The sequence below is a fragment of the Phaseolus vulgaris genome, chromosome 6 (assembly GCF_051622355.1).
Source record: "Phaseolus vulgaris cultivar YP4 chromosome 6, ASM5162235v1, whole genome shotgun sequence".
Taxonomy (NCBI): Eukaryota; Viridiplantae; Streptophyta; class Magnoliopsida; order Fabales; family Fabaceae; genus Phaseolus; species Phaseolus vulgaris.
The window spans coordinates 16,936,658-16,960,421 of record NC_143503.1 but is presented as its reverse complement, the minus strand read 5'-3'; the positions used below and the strand labels follow the sequence as shown (position 1 = coordinate 16,960,421).

The following is a 23,764-nucleotide window of genomic DNA, read 5'->3' as shown; positions in this document are numbered from 1 at the left end:
AAGATGGGCTTTACAAAAATAGGTGGAAAGTGGATAAGTAAGGATCATGGTGCATCTTCTAGTGGTGCTGCTCATCTTGAACAAGATGAACCTGCTGACATGGATGTTCAACATGAAGATCCAGCTGAAGATTTTCAAGATGCAGGTCCTAGTGCTGATGCTGAACATCAAGGAGAAAGAATGCAAACCATGTCTCCTATTGAAAGACTCATGGTGAATAGGCTAGATACCTTTGCTGAAAATCAAAGGAGCCTTCATGATCTATGTGTTAGTAACTTTGAGAGGATTGACACCAGGTTTGACAACATGGATGCAAGGTTTATGACTCTGGACGAACAGATTGAAGTTGTCCAGAATCAAATCTTTGATCTTCAGTTTGCTGATGAAGAAGATTGAAAGAAAAACAACCGATTGGTCATCAAAACAATCGATTGTTTTTGGCTGTTCTCTTTTCTGGTTTTAAAATTTCTTTCCTTCTGCTGTTGCTGGTTTATTCTGATGTAATGGGAACAATGTCTTATTTTATCTCTTATCTTTGTCTATTTGTGAAGACAAATAGGGGGAGATATATGCTGTGTTTCCAATTTGTTTTAAGTTTCTGTTTTTCATATTGTTAAAAACAATTTGAGTGATGTTATTTGGTTCTGATATTAGATGTTTTAAGCTTTAATTGTTTATCTGTATACTAACAGAATATCAGAAGTTCAATGTATTGCTCAAAGTTCTATTGTAGGAATTGCTTCAGATTTAATCAAGAACAACACAAGCATCAGGGATTTGTCTTCATCAAATAGGGAGAGATTGTTGAACCAAGTGGTGTTCAATGTTTTGAAGAATCCAATCCTTTGAAGGATGATGAAGCCTCTGCTTTGCTTGATGCTGCTGTGCTGGTTTAAGCTTTGTTCTGGGGTAGTTCAATGTTGTAATCAACCCTTAGATTAAATCTCAAAGCAATTAGCATCTCAATTTTATCAAAGCAAAATGTTTTTCAAACTAAGTTGAAACAACCGATTGTTTTGTCGAAACAACCGATTGTTTACACTTAGGTGTTTTGAGAAAGTTTGAAAACTGTTTTTGAATGGTGAATTTTGTTAAGTAACAAAACAACCGATTGATTCGAGGAAACAATCGATTGTTTGTTTTGAAACCATAACAGAAAAACTGTTTTCTTTGACTGAGCTTTAAATGCTTTAACTGAATACGCTCCAGTCATTAAATGCTTTGACCAATCTGTTTTAAATGCAATTAAGAGTTTGTTAAGATTTCATAACAAACTATATTCTTAGATATATTCTGAAAAACTATTTTAATGTTTTTAAGAATCTTGAAACAAAGTTTTAATCTAAGAAGAGTTTTTCAAAGAGTTCTGAGATTGCTTAAGAGTTGAGAGATTGATCAAGGTGCTGAATAGGATTTTACTTGTATTGATTAACAAGTGTAATCTTTGTAAACTGCTGAACAATTCGTTTGTGTGTTTTTGCTGAGATTGGTTGTGTGTTCTTGAGGTGTTCAAGATCAACAATCTTAGTGTTGGCCAAGGAGAGTGTGTTTCTTGAGGTGTTCAAGGTCATTCTCTTGATTGTGGTGTAAGTGATCAAGGTGTGATTTCTTAGTGGATATCCTCAGGGTTTCTGAGAAGACTAGATGTAGCTCTAGTTTGGAATGAACCAATATAAACATCTGTGTACAATCTCTCTATCCCTAACTCTTTAATTTCAGTTTGTTTGTTGTTTGCTGGTATAAACAACCGATTGTTTCGAAGAAACAACCAATTGTTTTTTCTAGTATTACAGTTTTGCTTGCTGTTTTGGCTAACTGAATTGCTGAATCAATTGGTTTCTGAAATAAGTTCATTATAGCTTTGAAAAGTTTGCGAAAACCTCTTTAAACAATTCACCCCCTCTAGTTTAAAGCCATCTTTTCTAACAAACAGGTCATATGCTGAAGCTGTAATAGGAGAATCCCAAGAGCAGTGGAAGGGCCAGAATATCAAAGCAGAACAATGTATCATGCCGTGGATGGAAAGAAGCGTCGTGGGAAAGCTCTGGGATGACTTGGATGTTGAACAGCTATGGGAGGAGCTAGTGAAAGGAGGTATGAATATGGTTAAAATCAGGCCTCTGGGAGACAACTTAGTGCTGCTTACGCCAAGAGCAGGGGAGAGAATGGAGGATGTTATTATGCTTAATAAGGAATGGATGGACAGTTTTTTTGATAGTGTCACTCCTTGGTCAGCTGCTGCTAGTAACCCGAGCCATAAGACGGTGTGGGTGAGATGTTATGGGTTGCCACTTGCATTTTGGAATAGGGATTGTTTCTCTAAAGTAATCGGTCTTATGGCTCCCTCAGCTACGCTTAAGGCGGTTGCGGATTCCACTATGTCATGGGAGTTACTGGAGTATGCTCGAATACAAGTGCGAATCCTAAAACTGGAGTGTGCGAAGATGGCGAAATGTGTGAGGGTCAATAATCAGTTGTGTAATATTCTTATTGAAGAGGAATCCCCAGAGCTTTATGAAGGAAGGCATATGGACAAATATCCTTCATCTGAATCAACGGACAGTGTTTCTTTGTCAGAAACCTATATAGAAGAGACGGATCTCTCTGTCAACAATGACGAGGAGGTGACAGGGTTATGGGAGGTGGAGGGCATGGTAGAAGATGGTAGAAGAGAAAGGGAAGGAGAAAGGGAAGGAGAGAATGGTAGAAGATGAACAGTACCCACATAAGACAAAAGTACCTTTAGTGGGCCCTCTGTCGAAAAGAATAGAAGGTCAGAGGTCAGAAGGAAAAGTTTTATCTAATAAGGAAAGTAAGGGGCAGAAGGGACTGTTAGGAGTTGACTTGGGGGCTGGTTCTGAATTAGTCTGCGAAGCAGCTCTAGAGGGGTCAACTTTACAAGCTAACCTGGCAACGTTGGTAGTGGAAGTTGAGTGCAAAAATAATTTTAATGAAAATTCTGGGGCTGGGGTTTTGGGTCGTGAAGGAAAGTTGGAGGTTCCTTTAGTAGAAGGAGGGCCTGTTTATGCAGCCCAGCAAGTAGAAGAAGTGGGAGGGCTAGTGTCTAGGCCTTTTGGATAATTGTCCTATGTGCAAACAGTATGTACAGAATAGAGAAGTGTCCGACCACTACGCAATAATGGTGAAGTCGATGGATAAAGACTGGGGTCCGAAGCCATTCCGTACCATTGATGCATGGTTTATGGAGAGGGGCTTCGGTGAGATGGTGAAGAACAATTGGAATTCCTACTCTGTCCAGGGGAATGCTTTTGTAAAGTTTAAAGAGAAACTGAAGTGTCTAAAGGGTGATCTAAAATTTTGGAATAAGGATGTGTTTGGCGACATTAATACAAGTAAAAAGAAGATTCTATAGGAAATTGAGGATCTTGACTGTCAAGATTGTGCTGGAACCCTTACGGAGTCTGGTAGGTTGAAAAGGTGTGAGCTGGTTAGTCGTCTAAGGGATCTTGATAAGTTAGATTCTCTAATATGCCAAAAAGCCAGAGCAAGCTGGTTTAAGAATGGTGATTCTTGTAGTAGATTCTATCACCGACTCTGAGATGGAGAAGACTTAGAAATGATGTTAAGGGAGTCGAGGTAGGGGGGCTATGGTGTGAGGAACCTAGTACGGTGCGCGTAGAAGCAAAGAAGTTGTTTGAGACAAGGTTCAAGTCTACGAAAGACTTTGGAGTAAGGCTTGATGCGATTGAGTTTAAGTCCCCCTCGGCAGAGGATAGCCTGAGCTTGATAACTGATTTCACTGAGAAGGAAATTAGAGATGTTGTGTGGCAGTGTGAAGGCACGAAGAGTCCAGGGCCTGACGGATTTTACTTTAACTTCCTCAAGAAAAACTGGGAAGTTATAAAGGATGAAGTTGTGGCAGCGATGGTACTGTTTCACGAAAATGGATGTATTCCGAAGGGTTGTAATGCATCCTTCGTTGCCCTGGTACCCAAAGTTAGGGATCCTGTTAAGCTTGAGCAATATAGACCAATCTCCCTTGTGGGTGCTATGTACAAAATCATAGCAAAGGTGCTGGCGGAAAGGATCAAGAATGTCCTCCCCTATGTCATTGATAAAAGCCAATCAACATTCCTAAAGGGAAGAGGAATCTTAGACAGTGCCCTTATGGCTAACGAGGTGGTAGAAGACTTGAGAAGAGGAGGTAGCAGTGGGTTATGCTTAAAAATGGATTTCGAAAAAGCTTATGACTCAGTAAGATGGGAGTTCCTTTATGATATGTTGCAAAGGATGGGCTTTCACTATAGGTGGATCCTGTGGATTCGAGGGTGCATGGAGAGTGCGTCTGTATCAGTTTTGGTAAACGGAAGTCCAACGGAAGAGTTTACACCATCAAGAGGGTTGCGGCAGGGTGATCCTTTGGCACCTTTTCTCTTTTTGGTGGTAACGGAAGGCCTTGCTGGGCTAGTAAGGGAAGCTGTAAAGGCCAACTTATTAACTGGCCTTAAGGTAGGAAGAAAGGAGATTGTCATGAGCCTCCTACAGTTCGCAGATGACAACTTGTTCTTCTGTGAGGATTCCTTCACCAATGTGGTGACTCTGAAGGCGATTCTGAGGGGTTTTGAGCTAGCTTCAGGTCTAAAAATCAACTTTCACAAATCTAAGCTCGCAGGTCTAATGTCCTTGATAAAGACATTGACTGCTACACTAAGACCTTAAATTGCTCTACGATGGGAACACCGTTTAAATACCTGGGTATTGAAGTGGGGGGTAATCCAAGGAAGGAAAAGTTCTGGGAGCCTATCCTAAACAAGCTGAAATCTAGACTTAGTGTGTGGAAAGGGAGATTTCTCTCTATGGCAGGAAGAATATGCTTGGTGAAATCTGTCATCACTGTTGTGCCACTCTACTACCTCTCCTTATTCAAAGCACCGGAGTCGGTATGCAAAAGAATCATTAGCATTCAAAGGAGGTTTTTGTGGGGATGGGGTAAGGACAACAAACCGATATCTTGGATAAGCTGGAAAAACCTATGTAAACCGCGAGAGGAAGGAGGTTTAGGCATTAGAGACATCCGTAAGTTCAATGTTGCATGGAAACTGGGGAAGGGAGACAAAGTAATATTTGGGAGGATGTTTGGATTGGAAACGATAGTCTCAAAACTTTGTTTCCTAGATTGTTCTCCCTGTCACTAAATAAGGGCCAGAAGGTGGGAGAGGTTGGAGTTTGGGAGAAGTCAATGTGGCAGTGGAAGCTAAGTTGGAGACGTGATAGATTTGAGTGGGAGATCCCCCTTGAAACTGAGATTGGTATGCTTATTTCAAGGGTCAATGTAATAAAGGATGAACAGGATAAGCAGGTATGGAGAGGTGATGAATATGGTTGTTTTACGGTGAAGTCTGCATATGAATGCCTACAAGAGCCTGAAAGAGGAGCACCAATATCGTCTTTTGGTTGTCTTTGGAAGATCAAGGCATTCCATAATGTTATGATCACTGCGTGGAGAGTTCTTCTGGGTAGAGTACCAACAAGGGAGTGCTTGAGTAAGAGAGGGGTGACGGTGAACACTATAGAATGTGCCCTTTGCCAATCTAAGGAGGAATCGTGTCAGCACCTCTTCTTAGAATGCAAGCATGCAATACGGGTGTGGGACTTATGCTCTAGATGGGTTGGTATCTGGTCTGTCCAACACAACAATATCTTGATCAACTTTGAGAGTTTTTATCTCACCCAGCACACTTTTAAACAAAACCTAGTCTGGAAAGGGGTGTGGGCAGCTATTGTACGATGCTTATGGGAGCATAGAAACTCAATCATCTTTAATCAAAGATTTGTAGACGCAGAAGAAGTTTTCCACAATGCCCAGCTTAAATCGTGGTTATGGTTGAAACACAAGGAGAATAATTTTAATTATTCCTATGCAGATTGGATCCTGAACCCACTGTCTTGCATCAGTAGTATCAAATAATAGGGGAGGCTTATAGCAGGCTTTACTGGCCGGTAGGTGGTGCTGGTAAAGGGGAGGAGCGTTTGGATTTTTAAGGTAGCCATGCCTGGCAGGTGTGTGGTGTGTGAAGGTCAAGGTGTCCCCATACCCGTATTTATAAAACAGTATAATGATAAATGATGTTACAGACTCTAACTCTGAGGGACAAATGCATCTGGTTCAATTCTGATATATTGTGCTGTAAGCTGGTTGAAGGTATGAGGATGGGCAGAGGGTCTGTGTGGCCACAGGTGCTGTTAAGGGAGGGGCCATGGTTGCAGCAGGTGTCTGGTGACTGTGGTGAAATTAGGATTGTTTACTGCTATGGTTTCGAATATAGTTGTTACTGGGAAGAAATAACAAGGAAATGGAGGAAGAGCTAAACGAACGAAACAAGTTGAGCCAGCTTAAGAGTTGTGTTAGATGATGAATATAATGTACATATTATTTGACAATGTCATTGCTGGACAACTCAAGCCAATAAAGAGTAGTTGCAGGGATAATTATGCTGATAGATCTTGCTGCTAAAAAAGAGCAGCTCAGCTATGCAGGATGCAATCCTCCTAGCAGTATGTTTTTGAGGCAGCAGGAAGCGTGTATGTACGGGGTTATGATCCTGATCTTGACAATAGTCACGTTCATGCTTTGGGTGTCCTGGTGTTGGATGCTGAATTGGAAGACACATAGGTTTGGTTACGAAATTACGTTGAAGGCTGATGTGGGGTGGTTCTAAGGTTGGGATGTGGGTGTTAGATGATGACCACAATTAGAAAATCTAATGACTGATATGATAAAAGTAGGGAGGTTTATTTGGCTTGTGAGCAGAGTTGCGATCTGTTTTTCTGTACCAGCTGCTGATGCGAGGAATAGTATTGGAATGAACTTAGTACGTTAGTATTTCTTCAAAGAGGGGTGGTTGAAGCTGATAAAGAGTGGCCGTTGGAATATTTGTTTGTACCAGAATTCTGGTGTACTTCTCATTGCTACAAGATGAGTATTAGGCTTTATGTGTAGTTGATGCGTCATGTATTTGTTATGAAGTCTATATTGGCTATGGTGTGGCGGTATGGTGTTGATGAGGGAAGATTCTTCCTTGGTGCATTCAGAAGTACTGTTGAAAGGAGGCAAGTGTATTTTGATCAAGGATTCATATTTCTTGCGGGTTGGCCACCAACTCCAAAGGTGAAATAAAGGTACATTGGGAAAAGTTTTAAAAGGTTATTGTGGCACTGGCAATAGAAACTAACAACACGAATCCAGCTGATATTAAAAGTGTCACACTTCCAAATCTACCTATGAAAGGAAAGCTGAAGGCGTTGTAACAAAATGGCCTCATGTAATCTGTTATAAGGACTGGACCATATCTCAAAAGGGATGGTAGGAGGTGTGAGGTAAGTCTTAAGTAATTGCAGGTTGGGCCCTTGTTCTGATGTAGATACAGGGTTGCTGGTCTTTTTTCACAATGGGTACCCCATCTTATAAGTTCTACATATCTAGGAATAGGGAAGTAATATTGTTATCATGATCTTTATGTCTTAAGTCTCTCTATTTTCTAGACACTTTATTCGTATGTAGTAACTATAGGGAAGTACGATGTTTCTTGTATAAGGGTTGAGATACCCCTGAAGTATCCCATTAATTTAATTCATTATTTGCTGATAAAAAAAACTAATTATTTTGATATCTAAAATTAGTTTTATTTAATAATTTTATTGTAGTGTTAACTTATTTAACCTTCACCACCAAACATAAATATTTATTTATTTTATTATTCTTATTTATCTTTTACAAGATATTATTAGTTTTATTAAATAGCCACACAACTAATATTTATCCCAACCCGTTTACAGAAAAAAAAAAACATGATACCCATCAGACTATAACGGGTATCACTTCCCTTTCTAAAATTGTCCATCCAGAACAAACGACAAACAAAATCCAAAACCAAGAAGACCTTATCCTCAGAGAGCTTCTATACACTAATACAGTAACAACCTCCTGCCTTTGGAAACATGCAAGATATGATTATGATTTGTTTGAGGTTATATGTTTTTTAATTTTTAAGTATTCTCATCTCTTACTTTTGTTGGTTAGTTACTATGTACCAACTTATTAATCTTTACCTCAAATGTGATTTTATATGTAAGTGAAAACATCCAAAATACTTTATTTAATTTAATTAATCACACAATTAATCCACACAAAATGCATAAATAAATAAATAAATAAAAAGTTGTAGACTAATAATAATAGTAATTGCAAAGAGTTGATACCTCCTTTGATAATATTTATTTGTTTTACATGCATCAAACTTAACCATTGAAGTGTGAATGTATGGTATGAGCAGTTGAATAAGTTCAAGCTTTTATGCACTTATCAATAGGAAATGAAAGTTTAATCTTGCAGGCTGCTGGGAGTTGTGTCAATTTCTCAGGTTTAAACGACAAATTAGGCATAGTGGCAACCAGACAAGTACAAAGTTTTTTAATAGCTGCAGGATTGTTGGCTTTTCCAAACACCTGACCAGCTCCAGCACAACATCTTGGACTTGGAATCCCAAAGTCTGGATTAACCAAATAAGGCACACATGGTGAAAATAATGGATTATACTCATCACAGCTAGCAGACATTTGACCTTCACTCAATCTTGTTATGACCAAACCATAACCCGTAACAAACATCACCATAGCCAAAACCTTCATCTTTTCTCTTTATTCTCTATGCTTCTCTGCTTTCACTCTTATCAACTTATCTCTTCATCATTCTTACCATCCCATTCCTTATATACACACTTAATACTATGCATCTTGTATAACTCATCAATATTTTTTTATTTCCCTTTCCATCTTAACGTATAACTACTTTAGTCAACCTATTTGGTCAAGGGTTGCTTTTAAATATTAATTCAAATATATGTTAATTCATTTCTACTCTTATTTATTATTTAACATAATATATTTTTAAGTCTTAAAATTAACTGAAAGTAACGCAAATCACAATACATTCCAATGTAATTTTACACTGTTAGTAAGCTTAAAATAATTCAAATTATGTTTACCATGTTTCATCTTTTTTTTCCTTAGCTTAGTCAAAAACTCTTATAACTCATCAATAATTTTTGTATTTCCTTTGCATCTTAACGTAAAACTAGTTTAGTCAAGTTAGTCTATTACTTTTTTAAACATTTATTTGGCCATGGTTGCTTTTAAATATTAATTCAAATTTGTGTTAATTCGTTTCTACTCTTTTTTATTATTTAACAAAACTGTTTATATATTTTAAAATCTTAAAATTAACTTAAAGTGACGCATATTACAGTACATATCAATGAAATTTTACTTTTTTTTTATTAAAAATAAAAAATAAATAAATAAAATCTAGTTTAGAAGTGATTCAACCAGAATCACAGAAATGTAACGATGGCTGTTAGTATGCGTTAACGTTGAAATTGAATGTCAGTTACCACAAGCCATAACAAACGTTGAAATTGTACACTGTCAGTTTTGACATGGTACCAACGTAATTCTAGTTTTAGTCAAATGTTTAAAATATATTAATCATTAAAAAATACTTTTTAATACATTTTGTTGTTGTTATAAATAGTAACGAATTTTGTGATGATAAATTAAAGTTTCTGATGAATACCAATGTCATTTTCTAACAAAAATAAGTTGTCTAAAAAAATTGCCATAAAGTTATTATAAAAGTGAATTAGCTATGAATATTTCTAATGCCATTAATTAGTTACTAATACATGTGTTATAAAAGTTGCAATAAAATGTATTAAATAAAATCATTGACAACCTTTTATAGCAGCAACAACGATCATAACCACAAAAGTTAAAAAAAAATGTTGCTTGAATATTATTTTTGCTTTAGTCGATCGAAAAGGTAGTGTCAACCAATATTTTGATACATCACTTAAAGCAAAGCAATATGATATCTGAAGCATGTTTAAGCGTCATATATGTCTATTTAAGTATATTTAACAAAGGTGAAGGACATTTTAATCGAGAGTATATCAAACTTAAGTTTTAAATTATTTTGTTCAAAGGTTCATGTATGAGCAACAAATTATATGCACTTAAAGGTATGTAAGTTAATGAACTTTACATTGTAGAATAACTGCTTAAAGTGGTATTTAATAGACACTTAGAGGGACCCAAGTTCTGATTTGGTGCTTCTACGGTGAGTTTAATGCCGTAAGAAGCCAAAGTGAAAGGAAAGGTGTAAGGGCAAGGGACAACCAGTCAAGCGAAATAAGAGATTTCAATTGCTTCATCGGCGCCAACTTTATGCTCGAGCTTCCTTATGTTGGTAAGAAATTTACCTGGTTCAACTCTAATGGGTCGGCTAAGAGCAGGCTAGACAGAGTGCTTGTCTGTGAAGAATGGATGCAAATATGGCCAATGTGTAAACAATACGTGCAACGTAGGGAAGTTTCTAACCACTGTGCGCTGGTTGTAAAGTCCATGGATAAGGATTGGGGTCCTAAACCTTTTAGAACCATCGAAGCTTGGTTGTCAGAGAAAGGTTTTATGGAGATGGTGAAGGGTAGATGGTCCTCATATTCAGTTCATTGGTGCGGGTTCATGAAAGGCAAAGAAAAATTGAAACACTTGAAGGGCGACTTAAAAGTCTGGAATAGGAATGTCTTCGGCAATATCGAGACTATTAAGAAGAGGATCTTGTAGGAAATTGAGGACCTAGATAGCCAAGACTGCAATGGTGTCTTATTGGAAAGCGAAAGGTTAAAAAGGGTTGAACTAGTAAGTCTGCTGAAGGAAACTAATATAAAGCTTGAATCCCTCCTCCGTCAAAAGGCCAGAGTAAGCTGGTTCAAGAATGGGTACTCTTGTACAAAATTCTTCCACTCTTCCTTGAGATAGAGAAGAATTAGAAATGAAGTAAAGGGAGTTGAGGTTGAGGGCTTGTGGAGTGAAGAGCCTAGCACAATTCGTACTGAAGCAAAAAAGTTGATTCAGAACAGATTTGAAGCGACAAAAGACCTAGGTGTAAGACTTGATGGGGTTGAGTTCAAGTCTCTATCTATATCTGATAACTTGAGTATGTTCGAAGGGTTCTCCGAGGAGCAAATAAGGGATGCGGTGTGGCAATGTGAAGGTTCAAAAAGCCCCGAACCCGACGGATTCAATTTCAATTTCCTAAAGAAGAGTTGGGAGTTTTTGAAGGAAGAGTTCACGACAGTGATGACCCTTTTTCATGAAACAGGTTGTATACCAAAGGGGTGCAATGCGTCATGTTCACCTAGATCAATACAGACCCATATCCTTAGTAGGTGCCATCTACAAATATATATCCAAGGTGTTGGCTTGAAGGATCAAGAAGGTTCTCCCCATGATTATTGACGAATGTCAATCTGCTTTCTTGAAGGATGGAGGGATTCTAGACAATGTGTTTATGGCTAATGAAGTGGTGGAGGATCTTAGAAGGGGCGGGAGAAGCGGGTTATGTCTGAAGGTGGATTTTGAAAAATCTTACGATTCGGTTCGATGGGAGTTCCTCTATGATATGCTACATAAGCTGGGTTTCCACAGTAAGTGGATTAGATGGATCCGAGGTTGTATGGAAAGTGCTACTATCTCAGTGCTAGTTAATGGAAGCCCGACGGAGAATTCAAACCTAAAAGAGGGCTGAGGCAGGGAGGCCCGCTTGCTCCATTCCTCTTTCTTGTAGTAGCTAAAGGGTTGCAATGTGGCGACCCTAAAGGCTATCCTTAGGGGCTTCGAAGATGGAAGAGGTAGGTGTGTGAGAAGGGTCAGTATGGCAATGGACCTTAAGCTGGATGCATGACAGATTTGAATGAGAATCGATGTTGGAAACAGATCTTGCAATACACATTTCAAGGGCCACTGTTAACAGGGAGGAGCAAGACATACGAGTGTGGGGGAACAATGAAAAAAGGTGTTTCACTGTGAAATCAACATATGAGTGTTTAGCTAAGAGTGGCGGAGGGCCTCATTGAAGCGTTTAAGCTCCTCTGGAAGGCCAAGGCCTTTCCCAATGTCACGACCACTGCATGGAGGGCTCTGTTGGGTAGACTACCAACTAGAGAGTGCTTCAATAGGAGAGGGGTGGCGCTGGAATCTACCTTATGCGCGTTATGCCAAGACAAGATCAAATCATATCAACATCTTTTTGGAATGTGGTGTGGCTTTGTGCATGTGTAAGTGTGGACTCTATGTTATAGGTGGATTGGTATTTTGTTTGTCCAACATAATGACTTAAAGAGCCACTTTGAGAGCTTCTTTTTGACCCAGGCCAGCAGCAAACAAAACATGGTATGGAAAGGTATATGGGCAGCTATTGTAAGGTGTATTTGGGAGCACAGAAACTCGGTTGTGTTTAAGCAAGGAGAAGTAGACCCAGAAGAGGTGTTCCAAAGAGCCCAACTTAAATTGTGGTTATGGACATAAGGTACAAGGTTTAATTACTCCTTCGTGGATTGGATCTTGAATCCAATGTCTTGTATCAAGAGTTATAAGTAAGGGGGACCAGAAGGAACTAAACCGCTAAAGAAGAGGAAGGTGGGGAGTGCTAAAGTAACTATTGACAACAAAGCTGTATAGAGCTAGGTTGTTCAAGAAAAGATTTGGGTCCTTGGGTGGTCCTTTTATCTACGAAGGTACTGTGTTTTACTGCAGCCATGTCTCTATTGAAGATGCAACCTTGTTTTCCTTGATGAGGTTTTCAGGGAGGTTTGGCGATCGAAAATGTAGTAGGAGTTGGGGTTGGTATGGTTGCATATGATACCTAGTCTATTGTAATTGGTTCCCTATGCCCAAATTCTTGTGCTAGTTGCCCGTTCCTACAACAGTTGTCGTGCCAACAGCTGCTGCTTCGGGTGGTCAGGACTCTTGGTATGCACTTTCTTTTGATGCTGATTGGGATGGTGTGGGGTTGCTCGTGTGGTTGCGGTATGGGCTGGGTTGCTGGTTTATCTGGCTTCTTCTGGGGTGGTTGTCGTATGGTCTAGGGATGATTTGTAGCTAAACTTCTGCTGTGTGGGTTGGTTAGGACATGATGTCTTAAGGATGGTCCAATGGATTTGGGTGCTGGAGTGGTGGTGTTTCTTGTGTTGTAAGTAACTAAGGGTGTAACAGTTGAACAAAGGAAATGTTGGAGCTGATACCATTGTGCTGGTATACGGTCTTAGCGCTGCGAAGGGTGACACGATGCAGATGTGATCTAGTTGGCCTTTGTTGTATGTGCTTATATGCAGGTTGTTTGTAGGCTTTGAGTATTCAGAGCAGCACTGATCCTCTCTTCAACCTATGGAAACGCTATATGCTCAATTTGAACGTCCAGGTTGGGTTGGGTTGTTGATAAAATGTGTTGGCTCATTTGTGAGCACTTCCCAGTATGCATTGGTGCTCTTTTTCTTGTAAAAACGGTTGTGAGGATTCATGGTTTGTGAAATCACTCTTTGTGTTTGGAGGATTTATACCCTTAGGAATTGAAGACGTCTAGTAGCTGTACTCCTCTTCATCAGAATCGTCCGTGTCCTTCTACTGCAACTGGCACTAGCTTCATATAAAGGGAAGGGAGGGAGGTCTTATTTCTCACCTATCCAAAGGCAGTCCAACAGTTTGTTACTACCAGCAGCTTGTCTTTTTGTTGGTTTTATGCAGCTCAAGTCTCTTGCGGGACTCCCAAATAGTTTGAGTATATGGGTTGGGACACCCCTTAAGCGTCCCATTTTATTTTATTAATTCATTGCTGATAAAAAAAAACCTAAAATATTGTAAGAGTTTTCTCTTTATGGATGTTTTGGAGATAATTATGTGTGCTTAAGTGAATATATCATTATAAGAAAAAAAAAATTTTAATGAAACTTTTTTTACATTTACTTGAGTTTTTTAAACCCCTGACAAGTTTAGGATGCTTTTAAACCTAAACCCAAAACAAACTTTTATTATTTCCCTCTTTAATTTTTTTTCGCGCTTTCTAAACCTTTCTTTTAGGAAAGTATCACTTTTAAAAACTTTATAGGCATACTAATCCTAAACATTGTCATCCCCATAGATTCTGCAGAGGAAGACAAAATTATAATTGAAAGTTGGCTTCATAAAGTTCGCAAGAAGAAAGGTCGAATCTACAAGGTTGGAGACCTGACTCATAAATTTAAACGTGGTAATACTCTCACCTATAATCAATCTTCGAATTCCTCTAAGGATTCACCAAGCGTTTTGTTGTTAAAGGAAGAAGCCCGAAATTATAAGGAACATAATGATAAACTCACCGGGCATGTGAAATCATTGGTAAGTATCATTCTTCATTTCCTTCCTCTTGAAGCACGAAGTTCCATTGAACAACAATATCAACAAGTACTGTCGCCACAAGAACCACCAAGGCAAAAGGAACCACCAAGACAACAACTAGACGATAATGATTATGCAGACTATTAGGATCATGTTTGTAGTTTTTTTGAACAACAAATTACATTACAAGTTCACTTGACTTTTGAATTAAGGATCTTTAGTTATGTTTCAAGTTTGTTTGGATTTTTAGATATTTCAAGTGGATTTTTTTTTTTAATCAGCAATAAAAATTTAATAAATAGGAGTACTTGGGGTACTCCAATCCATGTACAAAAATTCCCTATGCTAGAGGAATGAGATTTACCAGTAAAAATGATCAAAACCTAGCCATATTCTGCTCATATAATTCTGATAAGCTTAAAGCTCTTTAAAAACATCAGGATATCAATACATAAGTCAAATTATCTATCAAGAAATTCAGCAACTTAGTCAAATTCTAGAATATAAGCATATCTGCTCAAAAGAAATACTTTGCCACCTTGCTATCTACTGTAGTTTCCCAAGAATCCATTGTGACTATAGTTGTACTCCAAGAAAATTCCTCTCATGTAAATCAAGTATCCAGCCAAAAACAGATAAAGGGCGTTAATCATCAATGTAGTGATTTTTAATATTCATATACATTAATACACCAATCAGAATAAGAGAAATTTGACTTTGGAAATTTATAACTTACCCATGCCCACGCCTTTACTTGAGCCAAAGCAAAAATTTCAACAGGATCCACCACTGCATTATTGAAAATTATCTTATTCCTGTGGTTCCAAATTCCCCAAATAATGGAAATCCACATATATTTCCAAACGCAATTTCCCAAGTAGTTTAGACCCGTAAAACCTATTTGTTCGAAATGTTGAATAACATTATCACAATGTACAAAAGCTCTACCAACCTAAGCATTAGACATATACCATACTTTAGAAGCCACTTTACATGTGAAAAAGAGATGATTTACTATTTCAAGCTCAGACCCACACATGGTACACATCCCCGCCTCCAACCTAAATTCATCTATGTATTAATTTAGCATATGTTGCAATTTTACGAATTAAAACACGCCAGGCAAAGTAATGTGCTGATGGAAGAGTTTTTAGTCTTCAAAAAGAATCAAAATTAAAAGCAGAGAATGAATGTGGCTGCAAAATATTTTGGTGGCAAAGAATTTTATAAGCAGAGTTAACAGTAAAAGAATTTGAGGTATCACCTACCCACATCCACTCATCATTTCTACAAGCATTTATTTTGATAGTCTTCAATTCATCCATAAATTCATTTATAATTTCAGTTTCCCATAAAATCAAGTTTATTCTCCATTCTATTTGCCATACCCACTGGTTTTCATGTCATACCCCATATTTATCTATAGAACCCTCTTTAAGCACTGAGATTGAGAAAATTTTGGGATATCTATTTTTCAAAGTATCATTCCCTATCCAATAATATGTCCAAAACAAAATATTACTCCCTGCACCGACCTTTCATCTTCTCTGGTTATCAAACCAAGAATTTGAGTTTCCTCCACACACCTTCTTGATATCTCTCCACCACCAAGATTCAGTATTTGACAAAACACTATCATCCAATCCTCTCCAAGAACCATATTTAGATTCCAGTACCTGTTTCCAAAGTCCTGATTTTTCACGACCAAGTCTCCATTTCCATTTCCCAAGAAGAGCCATATTAAACAGATTTACATCCTTAATATCTAGTCCTCCTTCTGATTTGGATTGACACAGGAAGTCCCACTTGATCCATACTATCTTCCTTTTATCACTTCCTCGTCCCCATAAAAAATCTCTTTGTAATCTTGTGATTAATTTCTCAACTGTTGTATGCATTTTGAATACAAATAAGTAATATAAAGGGACAACTGAAATGACAGTTTTTATCAAAGTAACTCTTCCAGCAAAAGATAAATGTTTTCCTTTCCAACTAGAAAGCTTACTTTTTATTTTTTATATCATGTCATCCCAAAACACTTTTTTCCTATGATTATCTCCGACAGGAACCCCTAAATATTTAAAAGAAACTTCCATTTGATTACAATTTAAAATCGCAGAGTATCTTAGAATTTCAGTATGTTGTGCACCTATACCTGCGATTTTACTTTTTCCAAAGTTCACCTTCAACCCAGACACAAGTTCGAAACATCTTAGAGTACATTTAATTGTTGTCATGTTTTTCACATTATCCTCACATAAAAAGATAGTATCATCATCAAACTATAACATATTAACCTCAACCTGATCCAAACCCACTTTAATCCCATCATAGAGTCCTTTTTGTTGGGCCACTCTCATGACTCCAGCCAAGCCTTCAACCACTATAAGAAATAGAGATGGTGCTAAAGGGTCACCCTACCTTAGACCCTTTGTAGGTTGGAATTGTTCATAAGGGCTTCCATTGACAAGTATGGATATATATGACAATTCTAAGAAGCTCCTACTCCATTTAATCCACGTGTTTCCAAACCCCATCCTCTGTAACATATAAAATAGAAAATTCTAGTCCATAGAGTTGTAGGCTTTCTCAAAGTCAGCCTTAACAATGATACACTTACTCTTCTTCTTTCTTACCTCCTCTATAACTTCATTTGCCACAATTATGCTATCAAGGATATCCCTTCCTTGAATGAAAGTCAATTGTTTATGATCAGTGATTTTATGCATGATTTTCTGCAGTCTTCTACCTATAATTTTTTCTATGATTTTGTAAAAAATACCAACTAGTGATATTGGTCTAAAGTCCTATAATCTAACAGGGTTAGTAATTTTGGGGATAATTGTGATGAAAGTTGTAGACTAGAATGGGGGGCTTTTGCCAAACAGTTGAAAGTTAATAGGTGGATGAAAGGTGGTCTCCTAAGCGTGCCATTATCTTTTTATTCCTGTAATCTGCATGATTTTGTAGGGTCGCTGCCTTCATGGGGATATGTAAGGTGCTTAGGTTGTAATTTTTGTCCAGCAGTTGTTTCACTAGTTTTAGCTTCTTGCCCCTTTTTTAGCCGTCTTTCATGTTAGAATGGATGGCTTTAAACTAGAAGGTGGATGAATTGTTTAAAGAGGGTTTTCGCAAACTTTTAAGTCAAGAATTAAATTATCTTAAGAAACAATTGATAAGGAATCCAGTTTGCCAAATCAATAAGCAAAAACAGCAACACCAGAAAAACAATTGGTTGTTTATACCAGTAAACAAATATCAAAACTGAATTTAAAGAGATTAAGGATAAAGAGATTGCACACAGATGTTTATACTGGTTCACTCTAAACCCAGAGCTACATCCAATCTTCTCAGAAACCACTGAGGAATTCCACTAAGCAATCACACCTAGATCACTTACACCACAACCAAGAAAGTGACCTTGATCCCCTCAAGACACACACTTCTCTTGGCCAACACACCAACACTAAGAATGTTGATCTTGATCCCCTCAAGAACACACAGCAATCCTCAGCAAACACACAGAAGCAGATGTTTTATAGAATTCAAGAATTACACTTGTTACAGAAGTAAATCTGAAATCAATACAAGCAGAATCCCTATCTCACACACTATGATCAAATTCAATCTCTAAGCAATCTCAACTCTTTGAAAAACTCAAAAACTTGTGTTTAAAATCTTATTTCTCAAATCTGTTTTTCTGAATATATTCAAAGATGTTTGTTATCAAATCTTAACAAACTTATTAACTGCATTTAAAGATTGGTCAAAGCATTTAAAACTGGAGCGTAATCAGTTAAAACATTTAATGCTCAGTCAAAGCACAAAACAGTTTTTTGTTATGGTACCAAAACAAACAATCGGTTGTTTCCTTGAATCAATCGGTTGTTGAAACAACCGATTGTTTTGGTTTCAACAGCTCAACCATTTGAAAAACAGTTTTCAATCTTTTCTAAAAACATCTAAGTATAAAACAATCGGTTGTTTTTCACTTAGTTTGAAAAACACTTTTCTTTTAAAAAGATTGAGAATGCCTATGCTTTGGATTCAATCACAGAGTGGTTTACAAAACTCAAACTACCCCAAATCCTAACTAAGACACCTCAGCAACAGCAAGCACAGCCGAGCCTTCAACATCCTTCAAAGGGTTTGGATTCTTCAAAGCTTGAACACCACTTGGTTCAACAATCTCCCCCTATTTGATGAAGACAAATCCCTGATGCTTGTGTTGTACCTGATTGAATCTGAAGCAGTTCCTGCAAGATACAGTTTTAAGCAAAGCATAAAACTTCTGATATTTGGTTAGCACAGAAACAAATACAGAAATTCAGAGCATAATATCAGAGTAATCAACAAACAAATATAGGAGCAAAAACCTATAAGGTTTCACTCATCCAAACTGTTTTGCAAAGATAAAAACTGAAATTTAAACACACAAACAACATAAATCTCCCCCTATTTGTCTTCACAAATAGACAAAAAGAAGAGATGAAAAAAAATTGTTTTCAGTACATCAGAATTAAACAGCAACTGCAGAAAGAAAGAAAAAAAATAGAAAACTGATACAACCACCAAAAAAACAATCGGTTGTTTCGATACATCAACCGGTTGTTTTTCTTCATTCATCATCATCAGCATATTGAAGATCAAAGATTTGATTTTGTACGGCTTCGATCTGTTCATCTAGAGTCATGAAGCGTGCATCCATGCTGTCAAACCTGTTATCAATCCTCTGGAAATTGTTGACACAGAGATCATGGAGATTCCTTTGATTATCTGCAAAGCTATCAAGCCTATTAACCATGAGTCTCTCAAAAGAAGACATGGTTTGCATCCTTTCTTCTTGATTCGCAGCACCAGCACTAGGTTCAGCATCTTGATATGCTTCAGGTAGATCTTCATGTTGAAAATCCATACTAGCAGGTTCATCTTGTTCATGATCAGCAGCAGCACTAGATGAGGCTCCAAAGTTGCCATCTTTGCTAACCCATTTGCCACCTACTTTGGTAAAACCCATTTTGCTGAGTGATCCATTGTTCAACTCTTGAGTTGACTTGACCAACTCAGATGTTTCATCTTCTAGGTTCACTTCAAAATATAGTAGAAATTTAGATACCAAAACAACATATGGATAGTGATAGTCAGTTAACCTCATTGCCTTTTGCATGTGCTCTTTGATGATGTGGATCCAATTGATTTTGATCTTCTTCATGATGCAGAAGATGTACACCAGATCCTCCTCAGTAAGCACTGAATGATTACTCCCCCTTGGAGTTAGAATCCAAGTCACTAGCAACCTTTCATCAAGCTTTAGACCTCCAACCGAGCAAGTTCCAACTTGAGCACTTTGGTTCTTCAAGCAACTTTTGTAGTATTGGATTTTGTTAAAATCCTCCACTACTCCAAGATTTCCCTTGTTAATTTTGAGACCAGAGTACTTAAGACCAGCAACAGCAGCCCATACCTCATGGGTTATCTCCATATCTACACCCTTTACATGAGAAACTAGGTTGTTTCCCTCAAACTTGAGATTAGTGTAGAACACCCTTATTAAATTTGGGTAGATGTTTCCCTTCATCTCCAGGAACTTTCTGAGAGATTGATCTTTGAGCAGCCTCCTTACATTGTCCAGCTTTTGACTTTTTAGCCAACCAAAGCACACAACCTTGGGGTTGTTTATCTTTTTTATGCTTGCTTCAAACCTATATCTCTCAATAAGATCATTGTCTCCAGAAAACCATCCTTCTAGCCTTCCTCCAGACCTTACAGCTCTGGTTTTGACTCTCTTTGAGGTGGGAGGAGTTGAGTCCATGATGGCAAAGAAGAAAACAGAGAAAAGCTCACTCACAGATTTTGCAAGAGATGTTGCAATTGGTTGTTCTTGTGGAAGAGATCAGCTGCAACAGATTTTATAGCAGTAAAAGAATTAAAAAGCATTCAATGACATGAGTGGGTACCAGATTTTCAGAGAGAGAGGACTTGACCCTGTCCTGCACAGAAAACGTCAGAAAAAGCTGAAAATCTCATGGTCTTCACATGTGATCTTTGACTAGTCATAAAGGCTCTTGAATTTCCAAGATTTTGGAATATATTCCTTTATGACTGTTGTAACTTCCTCTGAACATGATCAGCTTTCAACACAGGTTCATTGACCAAGGATTCTCTCTTTAAATTGATCTGCAACGGATAGAAATTCAAAATACAAATTAAATTGATTTCTTTACAATGCTGTCAGACTCAAAACAATCGGTTGTTTCGAAGAAACAATCGGTTGTTTTTCTGCAACAGTTAAAACTGATTTTGAATTTTAACCATGAGCAGAAAGAGTTCAAAGCAAATGAAGTTAAGCATTTTAAAGAAGATATTTAACCATGAGAAAGAACTTTAAAAGAGAAATTAAGAACAGAGAAAGCAAGGTCTTATCCTTTATATTATACTTTCAATGAGCCATGTGCATTATGATCAAGAAGCCTCTTTTAACTGTTGAGGACCTTTGGACAGATGCAGAGCATTGATTCAGCTTCAATGTTGGTCTTTTTCTTCCATAAACTTGATCACATGACTTAGTCCTTCACACTTCTTTAGAATTCCTGCACAAAAAGAATTCAAGCAGCAAGATTTGGTCCCCTCACAAATTTGGGTCCATTTGGCTTTTCTTTGCTGTTAGAAACTTCACATCCCTTAGGAATCCACTTCATAAAGCCTCTTGGAACTGAATATTTCCTAATTTTGCAGAACCTAACAGAATGGCCTTTCTTCATGCAGTAAAAGCATGTAATAATCGGTTGTTTTTCTGGCTTTCTTGAAAAACTTTTTGAAAACTTATCTGTAAAAAAAGATGGCTTTAAACTAGAGGGGGGTGAATTGTTTAAAGAGGGTTTTCGCAAACTTTTCAAAACTATAATGAATTTATCTCAGGAAACAATTGATTCAGAAATTCAGTTCGCCAAAACAGCAAGCAAAAGCTGTAGTACCAGAAAAACAATCGGTTGTTTTGTAGAAACAATCGGTTGTTTATACCAGTAAACAACAAAAAATAAACTGAATTTAAAGAGTTAGAGATAGAGAGATTGTACACAGTTGTTTATACTGGTTCACTCCAAACCAGAGCTACATCCAGTCTTCTCATAAACCCTGAGGAAATCCACTAAGCAATCACACCTTGATCACTTACACAACAACCAAGAGAATGACCTTGAACACTTCAAGAAACACACTCTCCTTGGTCAACACACCAACACTAAGATTGTTGATCTTGATCCCCTCAAGAACACACAGCCAATCTCAGCAAACACAGAAATGAATACTTGTTCAACAGAGTACAAGGATTACACTTGTTACAGAAGATAATCTGAAATCAATACAAGCATAATCCTATTCCATACACTTTGATCAATCACAAACTATTAGCAATCTCAGCTCTTTGAAAAACTCAAAAATAAACTCTTAGGAAAAACTTTGTCAAAGATTCTTAAATCTCAAATCTGTTTTTCTGAATATATTCAAAGATGTAGTTTGTTATCAAATCTTAACAAACTCTTAAATTGCATTAAAAGATTGGTCAAAGCATTAAATGACTGGAGCGTAAGCAGTTAAATCATTTAATGCTCGGTCAAACAGAAAACAGTTTTTCTGTTATGGTCCCAAAACAAACAATCGGTTGTTTCCTCGAATCAATCGGTTGTTTTGGTACTTAACAGTTCAACCATTTAAAAACAGTTTTCAATCTTTTCCTGAAAACACCTAATTATAAACAATCGGTTGTTTTAACTTAGTTTGAAAACATTTTACTTTCACAAAGATTGAGAATGCTAATACTTTAGATTTAATCAAAGGGTGGATTACAACATATAAACTACCCCAGAACTAAGCTAAACCAGCACAACAACATCAAGCACAGCCAAGGCTTCAACATCCTTCAACGGATGTGGATTCTTCAAAACTTGAACACCACTTGGTTCAACAATCTCCTCCTATTTGCTGAAGACAAATCCCTGATGCTTGTATTGTACCTGATTAAATCTGAAGCAGTTCCTGCAATAGAACTTTTAGCAAAACATTGAACTTCTGATATTTTGTTAGCGCACAGATAAACAGTTAAAGTTCAAAGCATAATATCATAAACATATTACATAACTCAAACTGTTTTATCAACCCTAAACCCTAAACACAACATATATCTCCCCCTAAACACAACAAAGATAAGATATAAAACAAGATATTGTTTGGATTACATCAGAATTAAAGCAGCAACAGCAGAAAGAAAGAAATTTAAAAACCAGATGTAACAACAAGAAAACAATCGATTGTTCTGATAACCAATCGGTTGATTTTCCTTCATTCTTCTTCATCAGCAAACTGAAGATCAAAGATTTGATTCTGAACAGCTTCAATCTGTTCATCCAGAGTCATGAATCTTGCATCCATGTTGTTGAATCTGTTATCAATGATCTGGAAGTTGCTAACACACAGATCATGAAGATTTCTTTGATTCTCCCCAAAAGTATCAAGCCTATTCATCATGTATCTTTCAAAAGAAGACATGGTTGGCATTCCATCTTCCTGATCTCTAGCACCAGCACTAGGTCCAACATCTTGATAATCTTCAGGTTGATCTTCATTTTGAACATCCATATCAGCAGGTTCATCTTGTTCAAGATTAGCAGCACCACTAGATGAGGCACCATGATCACCATCCTTGCTTATCCATTTTCCACCTACTTTTGTAAAACCCATCTTGCTGAGTGATCCATTGCTCAACTCTTGAGTTGACTTGACCAGCTCAGAAGTTTCATCTTCAAGATTAACTTCAAAATAGAGTAGAAATTTAGATATCAAAACAGCATATGGATAATGATAATCACCTAACCTCATGGCTTTTTGCATGTCTTCTTTGATGATATGGATCCAATTGATTTTGATTTTCTTGGTGATGCAGAAGATATAAACCAGATCTTCTTCAGTTAGCACAAAATGATTACTCCCCCTTGGAGTTAGAATCCAAGTTACAATGAGAGCAAGCAATCTCTCATCAAACTTCAAACCTCCAACCGAGCATGTACTAACTTGAGCATGTTTATTCTTTAAGCAACTTTTGTGGAATTGGATTTTGTTAAAATCCTCCACCACACCAAGGTTTCCCTTGTTGATTCTCAGACCAGAGAACTTAAGACCAGCAACAGCAGTCCATACTTCATGAGTTATCTCCATTTCTACACCTTTCACATGAGAAACTAGATTGTTTCCCTCAAACTTCAAGTTTGTGTAGAACACCCTCACCAAATCTGGATAAATGTTTCCCTTCATCTCCAGGAACTTTCTGAGAGATTGATCCTTGAACAGCCTTCTCACATTATCAAGCTTTTGACTTTTCAGCCAATCAAAGCATACAACCTTAGGGTTGTTTATCTTCTTGATACTTGTTTCATACTTATACTTCTCAATGAGAACATTGTCTCCAGAAAACCAGCCTTCTAGCCTTCCTCCAGACCTTACAGCCCTGGTTTTGACTCTCTTTGAGGTGGGAAGAGTTGAT

At 37.4% G+C, this 23,764-nt stretch overlaps 1 protein-coding gene across 1 annotated transcript; it reads right to left on the bottom strand.

Moving 5' to 3' along the window:
- Positions 1-8,304: 8,304 nt before the first annotated feature.
- On the bottom strand, positions 8,305-8,649 carry LOC137833352 (non-specific lipid-transfer protein AP10). Its single transcript, XM_068641703.2, has one exon. It carries the CDS (start codon positions 8,647-8,649, stop codon positions 8,305-8,307), a length of 345 nt encoding a protein of 114 aa, XP_068497804.2.
- Between the last annotated feature and the right edge of the window lie 15,115 nt (positions 8,650-23,764).

Bases quoted from the DNA above. Each gene is read 5' to 3' on its own strand.
- LOC137833352 (XM_068641703.2), bottom strand. From the start codon at position 8,649: ATGAAGGTTTTGGCTATGGTGATGTTTGTTACGGGTTATGGTTTGGTC.